The 19,944-nt window shown below is 36.5% G+C and overlaps 1 protein-coding gene across 1 annotated transcript in view; it reads right to left on the reverse strand.

The window, feature by feature from the left end:
- Positions 1-12,045: 12,045 nt before the first annotated feature.
- BMP5 (bone morphogenetic protein 5) overlaps positions 12,046-19,944 on the reverse strand; it is a 115,407-nt gene continuing 107,508 nt past the window's right edge. The window contains exons 5-7 of the mRNA XM_060615788.2: positions 19,459-19,535; positions 17,491-17,601; positions 12,046-14,085 (exon numbers count right to left, since the gene is read on the reverse strand). Coding sequence (XP_060471771.1) covers positions 13,936-14,085; positions 17,491-17,601; positions 19,459-19,535 — 338 coding nt within the window. The 3' untranslated portion in view covers positions 12,046-13,935. The remainder of the gene's footprint in view (positions 14,086-17,490; positions 17,602-19,458; positions 19,536-19,944) is intronic.

Below are 19,944 nucleotides of genomic sequence, written 5' to 3' on the forward strand. Positions count from 1 at the left end.
AAACAGACTCAAGCATTTTGTATGCAGGTTAAAGATCTAGGATATTATTGTACAGGAGACAGGGAGTAAGTGAACAATTTTAAGCAAGGGAATGACATGATCAGAATTATGTTTTAGCTAAATTATTCTGGTGACGGAATTTACCTAACTCATAGCTGCTTTGCCACAGACAAGAGTATAGATGATGGAGGTAATTCTTACCACTGCTAGGAGGTAATCAATCATAGCAGGAGTCTTGAGAAATAAGGGCTAAAACTAAGACAGTGGCAATGTTAGTGAATTTCAGCCATTTCAGCCCCTTCTTTGGTTTTGTTTTGTTTTGTTTTTAAATCATGTGCAAACTCAGCCTAAGATCTTTCTCAACAAATAATCTTCCAGGCAGCCTTTACCAATATATGAGAAAGGACATGAATATAAAATCCTTTTTGCTACTATTTCTTGCCAATATTTTGTATTAACTTTCTAGACCACCATACTTTCTTTCACATTGCTGCCTGATAGCTTATATGCATTACAATAATGACTAATTTCCGTAACTGAGAGAACTAAAAATAAAAACAAAATCCCCCTCTCTCTCAAATCTGGTGGAAAAAATCCCACATTTCAACATTCCAGTTGAAGGGTAGGGAAGAAGACAGAGCCCAGATCAATCAATTTCCTTGATCCCAATGAGGAAAATGTTGGACACATCAGTTCCACTCCCATTTTTTTGGGTGAGAACTTTGTTATGAGGACAGAACTAGTTTCAAGTTGGGCTAGGAAATGTGGTTTCCAGTTGGACAGTTAGTTCTGTGTCTATGAGGAAGAGGAAAAGGGATTCAGGGGAGACCGCAAAATTCTTCCTTTTTTTTATGCCAGTCCCTCAATTATTTTTTTAATTATTTAATTACCCAACATATAAGTTTCACATCCTTTCTCCTATCATTCAAGTCCCTATGTTACCTGATGTCTTCCTACGGATGGGGTAATATTTCCAACTGCCGTCATTGAGACCTATTGTTTCAATACACCTTAAGCAATAAACAAATTCCCCTTCAGCCTTTCCCTTTTCTGCTTCAAGGTCGTTTATTCTGTTAGTCTGTAACACATTAACACTCCCCCAAACCCTAAGCCTGCATATTGATCAAGTCTCATATCAAATGCTTCCTCTGCTACAGAACCTGACTTGAGTGCTTCAACAACAATAACCCTTCCTCTATTAAGCATCCTGAACTCTTTACCTATATCTCTCTCTAGGTACTGGTCATTTTATTTCTTTATTTTTTTAATTTCAAGATTTTATGATGTAATATTGCATATATGTGAAGTAATATGAAATATAAAAATGAATGGGATAGATGGTTGCAGTAATAACCCCAATTTGTTCGTGCCTATTACTATTCATGCTCTTATGTATTTCCCTCCCACCTGGACTCTGAGCTTGGTCACCTGACTTTTTTCAGCTTATGAGACAATAAAAAAGGTGATAGAAGACCCTGAATGGGCTTGCACATCAGATTGTACTTTCTAGCTTCTAGGGATCCTGTAACCACTAGCATGGAAATAAGCCCAAGTCAGCCTACTGGAGACATGTGGCCTAGTCACCCCACCACTCCTAGCTGAAACAGCTACACCAACTGTCAGAAATGAATAATGCTAAGATCATCCAGCCATGGCAGATGCAAAACCTGACCACAGCTTCAGCAGGGAGTCCAGACAAGATCAGTAGAACAAGGAGACCTAGGTCTCATCTAAACTGCAGATCCACAGCATTGTGAGCTAATAAATCATTGTTGTAACTCACTAAGATGTAAAGGTATTCTCTCATGCTGCATAAGCTGAGACATAACGTATGTATACATTTAAAAAATACTACTAAACTCCACCATTTTATACTAACATTCATACTAAGAACTAGCATTACAAACAGCTCCATCCTCAATTAAAATCACTCTCCCATCCCTTTGGGCTAACCATTACCTTGAATTTTTATTTTTTTGTTATTCCCTTGCTATTCTTTAATGCACACGCACATATATATGCCTACAGATGTATTGTTTAGTTTTGCTTTATTTTGAGATTTATAAAAATTACATCATACCATACCTATATAATCTTCTATGATGTACTTTATTTTTCCAACATTATGTTTATGAGATTCATCCACAGACTTGTGGTTTACTCATTTCACTGCTCTTATATTATGACATATTTGCCCATTTTCTGTAGATGAACATCTGTGTCATGTCTGGATTTTTGGTTGTAACATACATATATTTGTTTTTTATTATTTCCTCAGCTGAACACTTTTGTCATAAACCTTCTTGTGTGATATTCTAGCTAAGATCTTCAGAAGTGTTTCCATGGTGAATATTTAGAAGAGAAAGTGGTAAAGGATGTAAATATTCTTTATAGGATTATGCTAAATTGTTTTCAAAATTATTTTACCAATTTATGCTCCCATTAGCAGCATAATGATCCATATTCTCTCCAACAGTCAGTATTAAAATATTTGTTAATAAAAGCTATTTGACAATCTGGTGTGAAATGCTATCTCACTGTGGTCTTTATTTGCCTGTTTATAAATGTTATTGAGGTTGAACATTGTTCATGTATTACTTGGCCATAATTATTTCCTTCTTTGGGAAATGCCTGCTCCAATTTTTACTCATTTTTCCACGGGATTGTTCCTATACTTTCCTCATTCATTGTCTTAATTTTTTCTGTCTTTTCATCTTCAAGTATGTCTCATGTGCCTAAGCTAGTGAGTAGGTACTCAACTCTTCACCAAGAAAAGCTGCTTAGACGATAGAGAATTACATGTGTCAATTTACACAGCTTTTTCGTGACAAACATTTTTCTCATTTCGTTTTCTTTTTCACAGATAGCATTACAGTAAACTGGTTTAGTACACTTATTTCGAAACAGATTAAGCATCTGTCTTCCTGATTTGATTGTTTGGCACTCTCCACATCCTTGTAAGGAGATGCTTGAAAAGAAAAGTAAGAAAACAGACTTCTTCAAAACGCTCACCCCAGTTAAACATGCAGCAGACTTGGCCAAGCTCTTCTTAAACAACCCCCAAAACATCATTTAGCGTACAGCACTCCCTAAGAGAGCTGTTAGAAACCTTGAATAATAAAACAAATAAAATACAGAGCATACTTAAAAGACTTCAGGCTCTAGAGACAAAATGTGAGGCACCGATACTTAAAGCTAGTAAAATTAAAACGAGAGCAAGCAGCACAGATTAAAGAAAGGTATTGGCAAATATTGACCATATATTCTATTTTTGTAATTAGTATGAACAGATGGTACATGATTATGTCCAATGGTAAGTAAAACATCTTAACGCAATGGTAAGTAAAACACCTTAACCCCGTAATAATATTGTGCACCTATAAAGTAGTTACACTAACACCATACATCTAGAAAAATTTGGACTAATTTTCACATTGTTTCCTCCTGATATAAATTCTTTTGTGTCAGTATACACGGTTCTAGAAAACAAGGTTTCTTACTGGCTAAGTCCTAATGCAAAGAAAAGTCTCACTTTTACACACAGAAAACAGTTATAATTTTAGCCCAAAATAAAGCCATGTAAGTGAAAGAAATTTTAATAATATGCTAAGGAACTTGCAGTGAAAAGTTTCAAGGTGGAATTGTACCTGGTCAATGCTGAGAGATGGGGATGATCAAAAATCAGCAGCACTTCTATGAAGGGATTTTCAGTTTTTTCTTGAAGAGCTATTTTAATGTCAGTAATATTTTACTTATATTGTTAATGTTTATTTATTTATTTTGAGAGAGAGAGAGCAGGGAGAGGGGCAGACAGACAATCCCAAGCAGACTCATGCAGGGCTGTATCTCATGGTTCAGTTCATGAGATGATGACCTCAGCTGAAATCAAGAGTCAGTCATTTAACCGATTGAGCCACCCAGGCACCTTGTTCGCAATATTTTAAAATTAAGAGAGATTTTCATTACGTCTCTCCTGAACCTTTTATGTTACCTTTAAAGTTCTTTTCCCACCTTATTACGTGGACACAATTGATGGAAAATGATGTATTATTTTTTAATTTGTTTTCATTAAGAACTTGTACACATATAACATTTATGTCAATGACATTTTATACGAAAGTTCCCAGATATTTAGCTTCATCTTTTTTTTTTCTCACTGCTACCTTCACTTTCCCAAAACTCCTTCAACTACTTTAAATGTAAAGCAAGCATTGTCATGACAAAATTATATATGTTTATTTAGTAAACTAATACCTAAATTTTATTTTCTGCAATACCTATAGGGAGATCCAGTTGTGCTCTCTCAGTAAACAGAGATAAACTTCATAAAGCCCTGTGGCAGACAGGAGCAAAACTAAGTTGATTTTCTTCATGTCAATACCTGTGTCCCACCGGTAGTCCTTGGGCACAATTAAGCAGTGGATAATGAAAGCTGGAGTAGGGCGCTCACTTATTGTTAGTATGGTAGCAGTGATCTCACTGATGGCTCGGCTTTAAGTATCACCTATATACTAATAACTTACAGATTTATATCTCTTCCCAGGACCTCTCCTGTAATCTCAGGACTCCTATTTCTAACCACTTTTTGGACCTTTCACTCAGAAGTTAACACACCCCGAATTACACTCTCAACTCCTTGGGGCAATCCCTGCCCATCCTATGCTGGAACTCCGTAAATGATTCTTCCTTCCATTTATCAAGCCATATTCGTGGGAGTCACCTTTAACTCACTCTTCTCTCACATCCCATTAGCAAATCCTATCTACTCTACCTTTGAAATATGTCCAGCTTCTAACTACTTCTCAGCAGTTCTACAGTTACCACACTGGTCTGTGTCACCACTCTCTAAGACTGGATTGTTTCAATATCCCCTAAACTATCTTCCTGCATCTGGTTTTGCTATCCTACCCAGTGCTCTCCTCACAACTTCCAATGTTCCTTTTAAAATACAAGTCGTGACCTCTTCCTCTCAAAAAACTCTGAATGTCTTTTCATTTCTGAGTAAAAATTCAGAGTCCTTGTGATGGCCTTTCAGACTCTACACCATTTGACTCCCTATCTCCCTGAACGCATGTCTTTCCTCTGGCCCGAACGTTCTGTTCTACCATGCTCCTTTTAGCCTCCTTGCTGTCTCAGAAGTGCCGAGCACAAAGTTTCTGATACCTCAGCCTGAAATTTTTTTCCCACAGATGACTACATAAATAACTCTTTTTGTCTCTATGTTCAATTCTGTGTCACCACTACATGAATGAGGCGGCACTTTCTACCTTTCTGAAGGCCTGTTTTTCCCTCCTATAATTTAGAAGTACTAAATCATCCTGTGGGCTCCATATTGTGCTCCCTGTTTAATCCTAATTAGAATGTCCTGGAGGTTCCAGTTCAAAATGGCAGCATAGGAAGATCCTAAACAGTAACTCCTCCCACGGCACACAGAATCTACAGCTATATAAATGGAACAATTTCCTTTTCAAAACAAAACTAAAAACTGGGGGCGCTTGGGTGGCTCCCTAAGCATCTGACTTTAGATCAGGTCATGATCTCCTGGTTTATGGATTGGAGCTCCACGTCAGGCTCTGTGCTGACAGCTCAGAGCCTGGAACCTGCTTTGGATTCTGTGTCTCCCTCTCTCTCTGCCCCTCCCCCACTTGCTCTCACACGTGCGCTCTCTCTTTCTCTCTCAAAAGTAAACATTAAAAAAAAAACACTAAAAACTGCTAGAGCAACCCCTCCATGTTGGGCAAACAAGACAGAAACAACATCCAAGCAAGGAGGAAAGTCTGAGACATAATCTTGCCATAAACCCCACCCTCAGCATGGAGACCCACAAAGAAGAGGCAGCTCAAGACCCAGAACTTCTCCCTGAGGAGCAAAGGGCTAGTTTCTCTCATTAAGCGCCCCACCTTTTAAGACCAGCACCTGAGAAATGAGTCTACAAAACATCCGACTTTGAAGACCAGCTGTGCTTGCACCCATGAGAGGTGCAGGAGTGAGGTAAACTGAGAAACACCATTTAAAGTACTCACTTGCAGACCCACCTCTCCCAAGGTCTGGTGAAGAAGCAGCTCCTTGAAAAGCACCCAGATTTTATGTGAAAGAGACTCATTTGCTAATTTCAAAGCATTGGTCTGAGGGGCTGGAGACTGCAGGGATACTCTCCAGATGGGAGGCTCGTGGATGCCATCTTGTTAAAGCCTCTCCCTCTGCCTTGTTAAAGTGCCAGTAGGCACTCTTTCTCTCTCTCTCTCTCTCTCTCTCTCTCTCTCTCTCTCTCTTTTCCCTTTCTTTCTCTCTCTTTTTCTTTCCTTCTTTCTTTCTCTTTCTTTCTTTCTTTTTTCTTTCTTTCTTTCTTTTGTCTTTCTTTCATTTTTCTTAAGTGTGATATGATCTTTGCACCCCTCCCTGCCTTGCTTTACTTTGCGCTCTCCAGAGTGCCAGTATCTCTGGAGTGTGGCTTCTACATTTGCCTGGTGCCCTGATTTTTATGTCTGATGACCCAGTGTTTGAAGCTGCCACCCAGGGAACACTGCTTCATTTTCTGACTCTGGAGGTCAGGGAGACTTGTGTTTTTAGATCTCATAGGACTGTAACAGAGATTGTACTTGGCAAGCTACCATCCCCAGGGTGCTGTGCAGATAAGAGACTGAAACACACCCTCAGCCATTCTGTGAAAGAGGACTCCTTGCTAATCCTGGAGCTTTGGCCTTAGAAGTAGGCTTCAGATTTGGCACACATCTAGAGGCTACAGAAATGCTCTCTGGGAACATAGAGGGGGACGCCATCTTGGCACTCTCGCTCTATCTTGCTCCAGGTCATGGGTATCCCCTAAAAAGGAGTTTTTACACTCATCTGGAGCCCTGGTTTTTGCTACTGCCTCTTGGAAAACACCTTCAGATTGCCTGATGATGGTGACCAACAGGATTTATGCTCGTGGTTCCAAAGGACTATATATATTTGCATACTTTAGGAGCTGCTGCCTGAGGGTGTGGCTTCCATTCACCTTGAATCTAGGGGCTGACTGAGATCTTCCCCTGGTCAGTCAGTCTTGGCACACCCTTAACTAGTGGGAGCTGTTAAAAATAGCTAGGTTGCTTGGATAATCACAAAGATTTGAGAGACAACCAAGAGCTGGGCAAGGTTGAAGGATAAGGTTCATCAACAACACAGGGACACTCCTTCAATACTGGGAGAGGTGGCTGTTTCATCTAATGCATAAAAACCAACACCGGGCCAAGCAAAATGAAGAAGCAGAAGAATATGTTCCAAGAGAGCAAGATAAAACTTCCGGGGAAAAAACAAAAAACAAAAAAAACACCTTAATGAAATGCAGATTAGAATGCCCTAAAAGTGAAAGATACCTTGGGGGCATTTTGTTTTAAAATAAGGAGTTTAGTTCCTTCCCTGTTTCAGCTTTGACAGTGTTTCTTTTATGTATTCTGTTTATTTTCTATTAAAATAATAAATTAAGCCACCTTCTATTCATTTCCAAATTATTTATAGAATGCCAACTATGACAATATCTTTATGACAATGCTTAGGGAATTAGTAAATGAGTAAACATGGTAGGACTTCATCTTACAATGTAGAAGGAATATAAGATTTTTCTAAATAACTGTAGTAGCTGGCATAATGTGATGCATGTCCTGAAGCGAGAGTGCTGCAGTGGTTTATTAGAGGGATAAAACACATCTGGTTTGGTGTATTTGGTCTTTCTGAAGGAAATAGCAAATGAGAAGTCACTCCAGGAATCAATAGAATATCAGCAGGCAGAATTTAGGGAGGGCATTCCTGGTGAATGGAAAAAAGTTATGAAGGCCCAGAAGCTGTACTAGTGTATTGGGAATACAGAAATTACTTTACTTCCATTTAATAATAGCCCTGTGAGGTTAGTGTGAAAGAAGATTCATTGGACCCATTATGTTCAATAGCCAAGTTTTCAAATATTCTTCCTTCTTGTGACATCTTTGGAAAAGTGCTTGTTCTCTCATATAGGCTTTATTTCATTTTCTATGTGGAATCACCTTAGAAAGTCTTTCTGACATCAACGTACATTGTTGAATACAATACTGTGAACTTTGTTTAAAAGACAAGGAATTTTCAAATCACCAGAGTCTTAATAACCTTGAGAAAGGAATGCTATTATATGCCAAGATAAAATTCTCTTGGTTTATTAATTTTAAAGAGGTAATTAAAAAACAAAAAACTATTCCAGAAACAATTTTATGAGAAGATATGGCAAAGGTGAATAGGCAACAACAGTGTGTCTTCATACTCAAAACAGTAACGGATGGTTTGTATTTAAGTGTAAATATACTTTATTAATATGATTAACTCAGTTTTCTGTGGTGGGTATTGTCCAGGTGTATATTTTACCTTCATTTTACTTTCAACCTTCCTGTGTTTTAAAGTTTTAGGTGTGCCTCTTTTGAACAGAATGTTACTGGGGAACCTGGGTGGCTCAGTCAGTTAAGCCTCCAGCTTTGGCTCAGGTCATAATCTCACGGTTCCGTGAGTTTGAGGCTTACGTTGGGCTCTGTGCTGACAGCTCAGACCCTGGAGCTTGCTTACAGCTCAGAGCCTGCAGCCTGCTTCAGATTCTGCGTCTCTCCCTCTCTCTGTCCTTCGCCTTCTCGTGCTACGTCTCTCTCTCTCTCTTAAAAATAATTAACATTAAAAAAAGTTTATGAACAGAATGTCACTAGCTGTTGAGATTATCTTAAATCCAATCTGGCAGTAGTGACCTTTTCAGTCTGCTTACATTTAATATTATATGACTGTCTATCGATTTATTGCCATCATTTCATTATATACAATATTTCCCCTTTGCTATGTTTTTAAAATTCCTCTTCTTTTTTATCGCGTTGAATTGATGGTATCTTACAGATTACAATTATCCCTTCTACTGGTTTAGAACAAGGGTCAGCAAAGTATAGTCTATGGGCCTAATCTTATCCCCACCTTTTTTCATAAGTAAAGTCTTAGTGGAATACAGCTACACGTATTAGTGTACCTATTTTTTTTTTAATTTTTATTTATTTTTGAGAGAGCACAAGCAGGGGAGGGATGGAGAGAGGAGGACAGAGGATCTGAAGCAGGCTCTGTGCCAACAGCAGTGAGGCCCACACATGACTCAAACTCACAAATTGTGAGATCATGACCTGAGCCAAAGTCAGCCGCTCAATCCACTGAGCCACCCAGGTGATCCTAGTGTATATATTTCCTATGACTGCTTTCACACTACCGCAGTAGAACTGAGTAGTTCCAACAGAAACTTAAAACCTAAATTATTTATTATCACATCTTTTACAGAAAAATTGTATCAATCCTGATTTAAAATACACACTATTTCGTGTTCTGAGGTTAATGAGTTTAATCGTCATTAAATAAAATGCAAAACCATTTCCAACCATCCATCTTCCATTATATATTCCATAGTTGCACTGTATTTTACTCTACTTAACCCGAGTTAATGTTATTTAATTCTCTTCATTTTTAAAACCATGATTATTAGGCATTATTATTTATTTTAGCCTACCCCCATCTTCTTGCTCATCATTATTGTATATATTTTGGGGTTAACTGTTTTTCTCCCTAAGGTAAAATCTTTAGCAGTGGTTTTGCTATTGATGATAAATTGTCTCTCCATTTTACTTGCCTAAGAATTATTTTGCCCTAATGTTTGATATAGTTTTGCTGGGTATAGAATTCCGAATGATGGTTATTTTTCCTTAGCAATCTGAGGATAGTAATTACCTGTTGACCGACTTCCAAGTTGAGAAGGCGCTCTGATAAAGAGGTCGGCTGTTGACCCAAAAATTGTCTCCAATTTTCTGGAATACTGATTAAATAGATGTTAGAACTCCCTTTGATCTTCATATACTTTAAGTTCTTTTAAATTTCTTGTTGCATGTATTTTTCCTTCCCCGAAGTTCATTTAAAAATTTTGTACTCCCGTTTTTATTCTCTCTTCTTTAAGGCATGTAAAATTATTGGGGCTCCTGGGTGGCTCAGTTGGTTAAGCCTCCAACTCTTGGTTTCAGCTCAGGTCATGACCTCAGGGTTTGTAAGTTCAAGCCCCACTTTGGACTCTGTGCTGACAGCTGCAGAGACTGCTTAGGATTCTCTGTCTCCCTCTCTCTTTGCCCCTCCCTCCACTCATTATCTCTCTCTCTCTCTCAAAATAAATAAATAAACATTTAAAATAAATGAATAAAATATATAAAAATATGCCTATTCATATGTGTGCGTGTATGTGTGGGTATATGTGAATTATTGAAGAAAGTATAAAGATGCATAATCTAAGATACCTCATTGGCCTTGTGGCTCAAGGTAGAGAATTATTTTCCTAGTTTGGGCTTTTTCTAGAAGCATCCGTGGGAAAATAAACACAGTCCAGCTTTTTAAGTATGTCCTGTTATATTTCACCGTCTAGTAGTAGCCACAATGAACTGGGGAACAAATACTGCTCACCTCAATAAGCTATCAACTTAGGTTCTGGTTCCAAACTGGCTGGGTCTGGGGGCTCTTTACGCAGTCTTTTGTCTCTCATCCTTCTACATATAAGTTCTAGTTTGAAGCTGTAGTGCTTCTACCCATTCTCTCCATTGTGTACCTATATTGACATCTCAGGAATGATTGGAGGTTAGCTGCCTCTGCAAAGTTGAAACTGAGACGCAAAGGTTTTAAGGTGCATGCTTTAAAACTTCTGAAATGTCAGGGCACCTGGGTGGTTCAGTCGGTTAAGCGTCTGACTTCAGCTCAGGTCACGATCTTGCAGTACGTGAGTTCGAGCACCGCGTCGGGCTCTGGGCTGATGGCTCAGAGCCTGGAGCCTGCTTCCGATTCTGGGTCTCCCTCTCTCTCTGCCCCTCCCCTGTTCATGCTCTGTCTCTGTCTCAAAAATAAATGTTAAAAAAAAATAAAAAAAAAAACTTCTGAAATGTATTTGTTATTTTTAAAGGCTACATCTGATCCAGGTTCTTCTTTGAAATCCCCATGTTTCAAACACGCTTTCACAAATGTTACGACAGATGTTGAGGCAGTTTTGCAGACCCTTTGCTCTTTTTAAATTGCTAACTTGGACAAAGTGTCACTTTTCTGCCTAAATAGGAATAAATACTGGCATTGATTTTTACTTTACCTACCTTCTTCTCAATTATGATCTTAACCAGTACACATAAAGTACAGATGCATGGATGTATACTTATCAACATATATGTTTTATCAGCAAAGGCATTTTCACTTCTAACTTTAAACAAAGTTCCAGGCAAATAAAATAAAATAATAAAATAAAATAAAATATGCAAAAGAGAACCCATAGAAAAGCAGGTAATCCGAAATGGAAATTGGATGATAGATTGAGCATTTGACTGAGTAGTTATGAGATGGTGACTTGTGTTTGGGAATGATGATTTCTTCTGCCTTGCATGGAACTGCATCATAAACATTATTCATTGTAAATTTCTTGGGAGATGATATTTGCCAAACTGTATAGTAGCCAGTAGACTCTGGCTTAGATTCGATGATGGTGATATAGGGATTATAAAATGACAGTTCTTGAGAAAAAAAATAATTTTGGATATTCTTTACTGCATTTTTCTTATTTCTTTAGTTCGATGTAGACGATTTATTTTTGTCTTAATTTTAAAGAACTGGAATGTTTGTGATTTATGCCCTTCTCCTTTCAAAAAGAATTAGGGCCACTTTACAAAGCAAAATGCATATAAAGCAGGAAATTTAAAAAACAAACACAAAAAGCCAATACCTAAAGAACTAAAAAGACTTGAATTATTTGGATTCTATTAAAATAGGCCAAATTATTCTGGTTTCTGACAGCAGCTTAAGTATTACCAAAGTAATACTACAAATTTACTATAATAGTTCTTTGAGAATAATGTAACTGAACATATGTGCATAAATGTACATATATTCATATATCTAATTTGAAAAAGTGGGAAAATACTGATGCTAATGATCTACTTTCTTAAATGAAAAAGAACCAGTGGGGTATTTTTCCATCCCTATCATTTTTTGCTATTTTCAAAATCTCTTTGTTATTGGAGCCGATTAAGAAGATATTTAATTCATGGATTGTTGCTTTATCCATTTAACAGTGAATTATTTATTAAAAACACAAAAGTTAGTTTTGGCAATTAAAAACAGCATAAAGAGTCAAGTAACCCACGAACATTTTACATCTGATAGTCTTCTAGTCTCAATTCATAACACACTTACATTTTTGTATCCCTCTTAAATACAGCACAGCAGAAACTAGCGTCACACATTTAATAGATTTTAAAATATAGAAATATATTTAAACAGCACATTTAGAGAATAATATAATAGACTTCCGTTTCTTATTCTTACAATGGCACACTATTTATTTTAAAATATATTACTTAATGTACCCCCCCAATATAGTTATTATCAAATTTTCTTTAAGATAAACTGTATTTTAAAACAACATTGCAATATACCTGAATTACAAATGAACTTATAACATTTTGGAAGCTATTTCTGATATAAGTTTGATTTGAAAGGTCCAAAACATGATTAGAAAGTGGTGCTTTATGAATATTTTAGATGAACTGTAAATAAGCCTAACCATGGAGCCACCAGGAAGAGCAAGTAATCCATCTAAATGTCATCCTTCCCAAAGTAACTTTGTGTTAAAGAGAAGCCTTAGAAGGCAAAGAAAGAAAATAAATTAATTTCAGAGGGAAGAATACACATGCACATACACACAACAGAACCTTCCCGTTTGGAATTATTTGCTCTTGGAGGAAGGTTTACAAAATCCCCTTACAAAATAAGGTTTTCATTGAGCTCATTCTCAAAGATATGAAAAATGGATTTCAGCTGTTCTTTCGAAATGGCAATTCTGTCAAAGCCATTCTGGGGTTTTTGGTAATTTCCTTCAGTTTAGTTTCAGTGCTTTCACCTAAATAAAATCCCTTGCATCACATCAATCAGCAAACTCAGTTTGAAAGGAGAGCTAAAGAAAATGGCTCTGTCGGCATCTTTGCTCCGGTATGTTTTATGTATGCAGTGACTCTTGTCTGTGGGGAGGGAAGCGGAGCGCATGTAAACGTTTCTTTATTTTGGACTGTTTTTAAATCTGGGAAAAAAAAATCTGCAGAAGTGTTCTAGATAATAGGCAGACGTGATTTATTTGAGGTAAGAAGGTTGTACTACGATTTTTTAGTGTTAACTTGGAAAGTTACGGACATAGGCTCAAGCCTGTCTCCACAGAGTTCCTGAAACTTTGAGTGCTTTGCAAAATCTCCAGTCCACAAGCCAGGAAGGAACATACTCCTCCAGTTACACCAATTCGGTTAAAGAAAACAGTTACAACAATTGTGTGTCATCTTTCGTCTTCTCTGTTCTGCCTACTGCTTATTTATTCAAATCCAGTTCAAGATTTCACTTTATCTAATGAAGCAGAAACTCTAAAAGAAAACTTGTGTTTATCCAAGCATTTTTGTTTGGGTTGTTCATCTTTTTTTTTGGTTTTAGTTTTATTTCTAAATAAATATCCTATCACAGTTTTCACTGGCACAACATAACTAAATGCGTTCAATTTCCCTCACTGATGACAAAGGAGTCCTGTCTGATTTCAGATAATCATATAAAGATTGTATTAGAAAAAGAGTGTTGAAATGGAATTGAATTGGACTTAGCATATCCCATTGAATGTCAAACTAGGCTATCTACATTTAATAGACCTATAAAATAGATTTTATTGATAAGGCATCCACAAAGGAGATATATACCATTAAATAAATAAAAGTGACTATATACATGATATCGTACATAGGAACAGAGATGAAAAGAGTCAGACTAATTTTATGAAATTCCCTTTTTGTCTGAAAGCATACTTTTTATTTTAGTCATAAACCTTAACACAGATCTTTTTCTTATTACCATTCTTATTTAATATTAATGACAGCCGCATGAGCGCACTACCATATTTCTGTATTTTTTCAAAATGACATTGGAGCTGTCATCAAAGTACAGCACAGAGATGGCATTTAATTTGGTTGGAGCACAACAAGGCTTTGGCACATGGTCAGGAAACATCAGATGAACCTGGGAAAGAAAAACATGTTTTGTTTTTTTTTAAGAAATAAGACATTTTGTCCACAGCTTTCAAATAATATTCCTATTTTGTCACTCACAGTCAGGTACACCCTTAACCTATCACTCTTCTCCTATTTATGCTCAATGGCTGGGGTGGGGGTTGGAAACTGGTAGTGAAGGATGTATTTTTAAGCATTAACACCTAGAACCAACTCACCAGTTCTAATTATGTGTTGGGGCCTTGAAAAATATTCTACCAAGTAAGGAAAACTCCTTCTATGGAATATTCAGTGGAAATTTTCCTGGGGGAAAGAACATGGCAACCTGCACTGAGTTGCTTTTGGTTAAAACGACAACTTCTATAGACTTCATGAGAAGTACAGAAGTTATAAATGCAAATCAGTGAAGTGACACCACAAGATTTGAATCTCAGAAAGATTTGAATCTAAGAATTATTTTTTAAAGGACAATTAAGCAATAAATCACTAAAGTTATGCCAACTCTTAATTTTCCACAGTTAAAGGAAGCATAAAAATCACAGCAAAATATATTCCAGGTACAATCCAAAACTTGTTTTAAAGCAATGATTTCAACTCTTCTCTATAGAATTTTTTCTTACTGGATTGGCTTTGACTTTCTTTCTCTCCTAGCCAAGCGCCAAAAAAGCAGGCCAAGCTAAATCAGAAGCAAAGAGCCTAGATATTTTACAAATTGAATATCCCTCTCCCCCAAAAGCCTAAAAGGTAGCTGTATACTGAAAGTGAAATGCTTAAGTAAAGGGTTTACTCTCATTTCCATCAGACTGGCAGTCTGCCGATGATTTGCAATAATTGAGCAAGGAGCCAGAACATGGTTTCCCCTTTCCCACCCACCTACCCTGGCCCTTTCCCCAAAGGGGTTTATGGGAAGTCCCACTGATGAGTCCTGAGGGATCCACAAAAAGCAAATACAGACTCTTAGAGTTTTGGCTGCACAGTGTCCTGGCTGAAATGATATAGGAGCCCTGCATGTGGATAGAAACAGCAGGAAAAATGAGGTGATCTGACATGAACTTGAAATTTCCTAAGACCTCACAAAACTAAAAGTTGGATAGTTTCTACAAATTTCAGATGCAGCTTTTGTCCCTCATCAGCTTTATCTTCCATAACCCACACATACATGATTGATAACCCCTTGTTTCAATGGCCTTGGCAGCTTCACGAAGCAATCATTCTCAAAAAATGGATTGTTCTTGAATAGTTTCTCAAACATATTAGTCACAAATATGCTTGCCTTTAACAACAAACATGCCTGTCTTCTTGTTTCATGTCCTACACAGAACAAACGTAGAGTGCACAATGCCAGGAAAAAAAAAATCAAACTTCCCATGTATGCTTCAAGTTTTGCAATGACTTATGTCCCATATCCCAGGACAGTGATACACAGCAGGGTCTTGTTCCAAGTCCATGTCAGATTTTTTTTAAATGTTTATTTTTTGCCACTGCCTTCCAGACTACAGCCCTAAAAGCTGACAGTATGTGCTTGTATATTTATAAGAGAAAAAAATGAAAAGAAAAAATGAGAGAAAGGGAGAGTTTTTGACAGAGTTTTTCAATAATTAAGCAATTCTTAGCCTGAGGGAAACTTTGATATATTAGATGCATATCTCATGAAGCAGAAGTCTGCTGAGTCATTGAGATGACAGCATAAAGAAGCAAAGAATTTTCTGAAAAAGTGTCATTTCTCTATAAGCTAATAGTGACTTTTGCTCTGACCCTACAAAAAGCCAGTGATCATGGCTACTCTTCCAAGGCTTGAAACAGTAGCATTTCTCTCTAAGTAATTGGCTTTTGGGTTATGGTGAAGTCTCACAGGCAAGGATAGATGGCTAGAGTTCACATAGTCTTTTTACTGGAGGAGGTTTGAATACAACTTGAAGACCTGCCCATTCCCCAGAAATGATCTCCTGTATCAAGAAGTGCTTCTATTTATAAAAAGCAAAGATGAAAGCATAACAAATCTTAAAATTCTCACAGGAATTTACTCTATACTTTGCATATGGCACAGAAGTAGACAATCTCATTAGTCAAGCATAAAAAGAATATTTTAAATGACAGCCTTTCAAAATATACATTTGTTTTATCTCTGGCTTTTTGTTTTGTTTTGTTTGTTTGTTTTTACTCTAAATTATTTCCAAAGTTTTTGACAATATCCATGCTCTAGTTGCCACAGATGTGTGTCTTTGGTGTCTAACTATTCTCTAGTACCTATGATGTCAGTGAAGAGAATAGAAAATACCAAGTCATTCAAGGATTAATCTGTCAATTTAGATATACCCTTTCTTATTCAGAAGAAAACTGGGATAGTCTTTCCATTAGCTTTAAATTTTAAATTAATTCTGAAACAATCTTCTGAAGAGTCAACTCACAAATTCTAACAGTTATGTTTCTTATTGGCCACAAACAAGACTCACCCACAAAGATTTTTTTTTTCTTATAGCTACTGCTCACCTACCGCCATCCACCAAATAACCACTCTGTCACTAAATCTTAAATCTCAAATACTTTGTTTTCTTCCTTCTATACTGATGACATACAGTTTAAAGGTTCGTATTAACCTAAACATTAATTTGTAATTATATCAGTCTATTGCACCTTCTAGAAGCCTTTCACTTAGTCTTCCAGACTGCCCCACTGCCAAATCAGTAAGTCATACACCATAAGGCAGGTATGTCAGAGTCTCAAGAGGTTTCTCGAGCTCATTAGATATAGTAGAATCATTTAGACAGCATGAAACCAACACTTAACTATTGTTTTCACAAAAATAAGCCCAGGTTATTGGAGATTAAATCACTGCTAAATTCCTGAGTGAGGAAGGGAAGAAAAGAAGGTTAAATCCACCTTAAAGATTATTTAAAACAAACAAACAAACAAACAAAAAAAAACCTAGTATCAAGAAATAGAAACGAGTCTTCTACTTACATTCTATTCGAAGAACTTTCATAATATGAAAATATGTTGTGGAACATTCTTAAATAATTAGAGTAAGAGAGCTCAGATGAAATTCAGTAAGGCTATTATTCAATGTTTTTGCAATGATTACTAATGAATTGCTAGGTTAGAAATGGCCCTTGGGAACCTGTGTGGTTAGTCATATTGCATAGTGAAGAAATCAGTGCAGAGTGACTACTTCATGTGGTTACTCCAATTTTCCTAGCTGAATCCTTCCCCATTCTGGAATCAGGATTATTCTTTAAACAAGCCCAAATGTCCTGACTATATCCACAATTGTTAGTTTGGCTCTAAAAAATACCAAAGGAGTTTTAAAAGAAAAAATCATACATTTATAGCTATAAATGGATGCTTCCCTTTAAAATAACTTTTATATGATGCTTGCATCATAAACCACTTTCAATTCTACAAAAACAAAGCATACCAGAGTCTGAACGATGGCATGGTTGGTGGCATTCATGTGGGCATTGAGTGGAAAAGAACATTCTCCATCACAATAAAATGCAGCATATCCTTCTGGTGCTATAATCCAGTCCTAAAATACACACACACACACACACACACACACACACACATAAACAGAAGACAAAACAAAACAAAACAAAACAAAACAAAGGAGGAGGAGGAGGAGGAGGAGAAAAGAAATCACCAAAATAAAAATAAAGTAATTCTTGAAGAATACCCATATTTAGTTTAGATAGGTTTCTCTTCTTCATCCAACAATTATTCTAACATGACAGCCTCCCTCAAGCCATTAATTTATTTTTAGGTTCAAGTTTACAACACAAGTATAAATATTTTCACAAGAAATTGCCCTCTGTAATTTTTCCCAAGAGGTTGCTATGTAGGATATTCATAGTATGTATTAATTCATGTATTCATGAATAAAACCATAATCATTAAACAGCATTGTAAATATTGTTTAAACAGGAAATGATGAACTTTGGAAAGTTCAAGTGAACCAGAAAGGAAAAGAAGAATAAACTTAATTGAGATAATTCCCATTACTTCTTAATAACTCATTCCTGGTTTTAGAAGTCTGACAACCTCCTAAAGCTTTAATATTTGTTCCTTTTTCTGTTTTTCTTTCCATTCATGTGTTAACTTTATAGTCTCCTTAGAAGAAATAATTTGGAGCAAATTCTTGAGAAAGGCACATGAAATTTTTTAGGAAGCCAAAAAATTGGCATGTGGAATGGTTGTCCTGATTTTTTTTTTCCCCAAGAAGTAAACTTGGTCCAAATATAAACTTACTGAATGAATCATGTTGAAGGTTTATCATAAAATTTTTAAATGCTTACATTTTATTATTACTTTTCAATGAGATAACTCAAATTCTGCAAATCCATTATAATCGGATAATATAATCTAAAAACTTCAATTTAAACTATCAATACATAAAGCCATTAAAAACTATTTTGGTTGGGGCACCTCGGTGTCTCAGTCAGTTAAGCATCCAACTTTGGCTTAGGTCAAAGCCATGGTTTGTGGGTTTAAGCCCCGTTGGGCTCTGTGCTGACAGCTCAGAGCCTGAAGCCTGCTTTGGTTTCTGTGTCTCCCTCTCTCTCTCTGCCCCTTCCCCACTAGTACTCTGTCTTTCTCTCAAAAATAAATTTAAAAAAAAATTATAAAAATTAAAAAAAAAACTATTTTGGTTAAATTCTCTTCCTCACCCTCTTTGTGAAGCATTTGTAAAAGACAGCAATAAGATTTTTTAAGTTCAAGAAAAATGTTTTTTTTTCTGTAGATCTACTTATTAATAACATTATAGACAAGGATTCTGTTTCCTAGCTCTTGAGTTTGAGACCATAAGGGGGCAAATGCTGTTACTCAAGTAAATCTGAAAAATTGGTATAAAATTAAAACTTTGGGATATGTAAACAACAGCACCTGTTTTTCCACTTTCTTTTTTTTTTAATTTTTTTTAACGTTTATTTATTTTTTTTGAGACAGAGAGAGACAGAGCATGAACAGGGGAGGGGCAGAGAGAGAGGGAGACACAGAATCTGAAACAGGCTCCAGGCTCTGAGCGGTCAGCATAGAGCCTGATACGGGGCTCGAACTCACGGACCGTGAGATCATGACCTGAGCTGAAGTCGGACGCTTAACCGACCAAACCACCCAGGCGTCCCCGTTTTTCCACTTTCTAAGTATCATAGGATTATGTTTCTTCTTCAGCGTAGTTGTTTTTTTACTGTAAACCCTAATAATGATGTTTCAATGGCAAAAGGATAAGGGAGAAATAAAAATGATGTGGGTAACTTATATACTGAATAGTCATATCAAATATAATTGGTTAATATATTGGAAATATTACTAACAAAGATTATGAATAACTCTGGATTTATAATAAAATGGGAAAGAAGCACCCTAGTTAACTGACCATTCTTACCTGCCATCCCAGATCCCGGAAACTCACATAGAGTTCATGCTTCTTACAGGCTTGTTTTTGTTCACTTGTATTATAATCTGAAGGTAAAAATCAGATTTTAAAGACAAGGCAGCTTATCAGGTATCATAATGTTTCTTTTGTGAGATCACTGATAAAATTAAAAAGAAGCTGTATTTAAAGTTGTAAACTAGGAGTTTGAATCGTAAACTAGGAGTTTGAAGCCAGAGCCACCTAATTAATTATGTGAACTTTAGGCAAATCGCTTGTCATGAGTTTCTTCTTCTGTAAAATGCAGAAGATACCATTTACCTTCTGAGGTTCTAACAAGAATTTAGTTAGACTCCCTGCTTTATGGTGCACGGTCTGATGCCTGCTATTCATTGAGTACTAGCTGCTCAATGAATGCTCATTTATTATTTCACACTGTAGCGGTACTTCTTATATTTGTATACATTAAACACTCATACAATGTTTTTTTAACATCTT

Source organism: Panthera onca, chromosome B2 (genome assembly GCF_046562875.1).
Source record: "Panthera onca isolate mPanOnc1 chromosome B2, mPanOnc1 haplotype 2, whole genome shotgun sequence".
NCBI classification, from domain to species: domain Eukaryota; kingdom Metazoa; phylum Chordata; class Mammalia; order Carnivora; family Felidae; genus Panthera; species Panthera onca.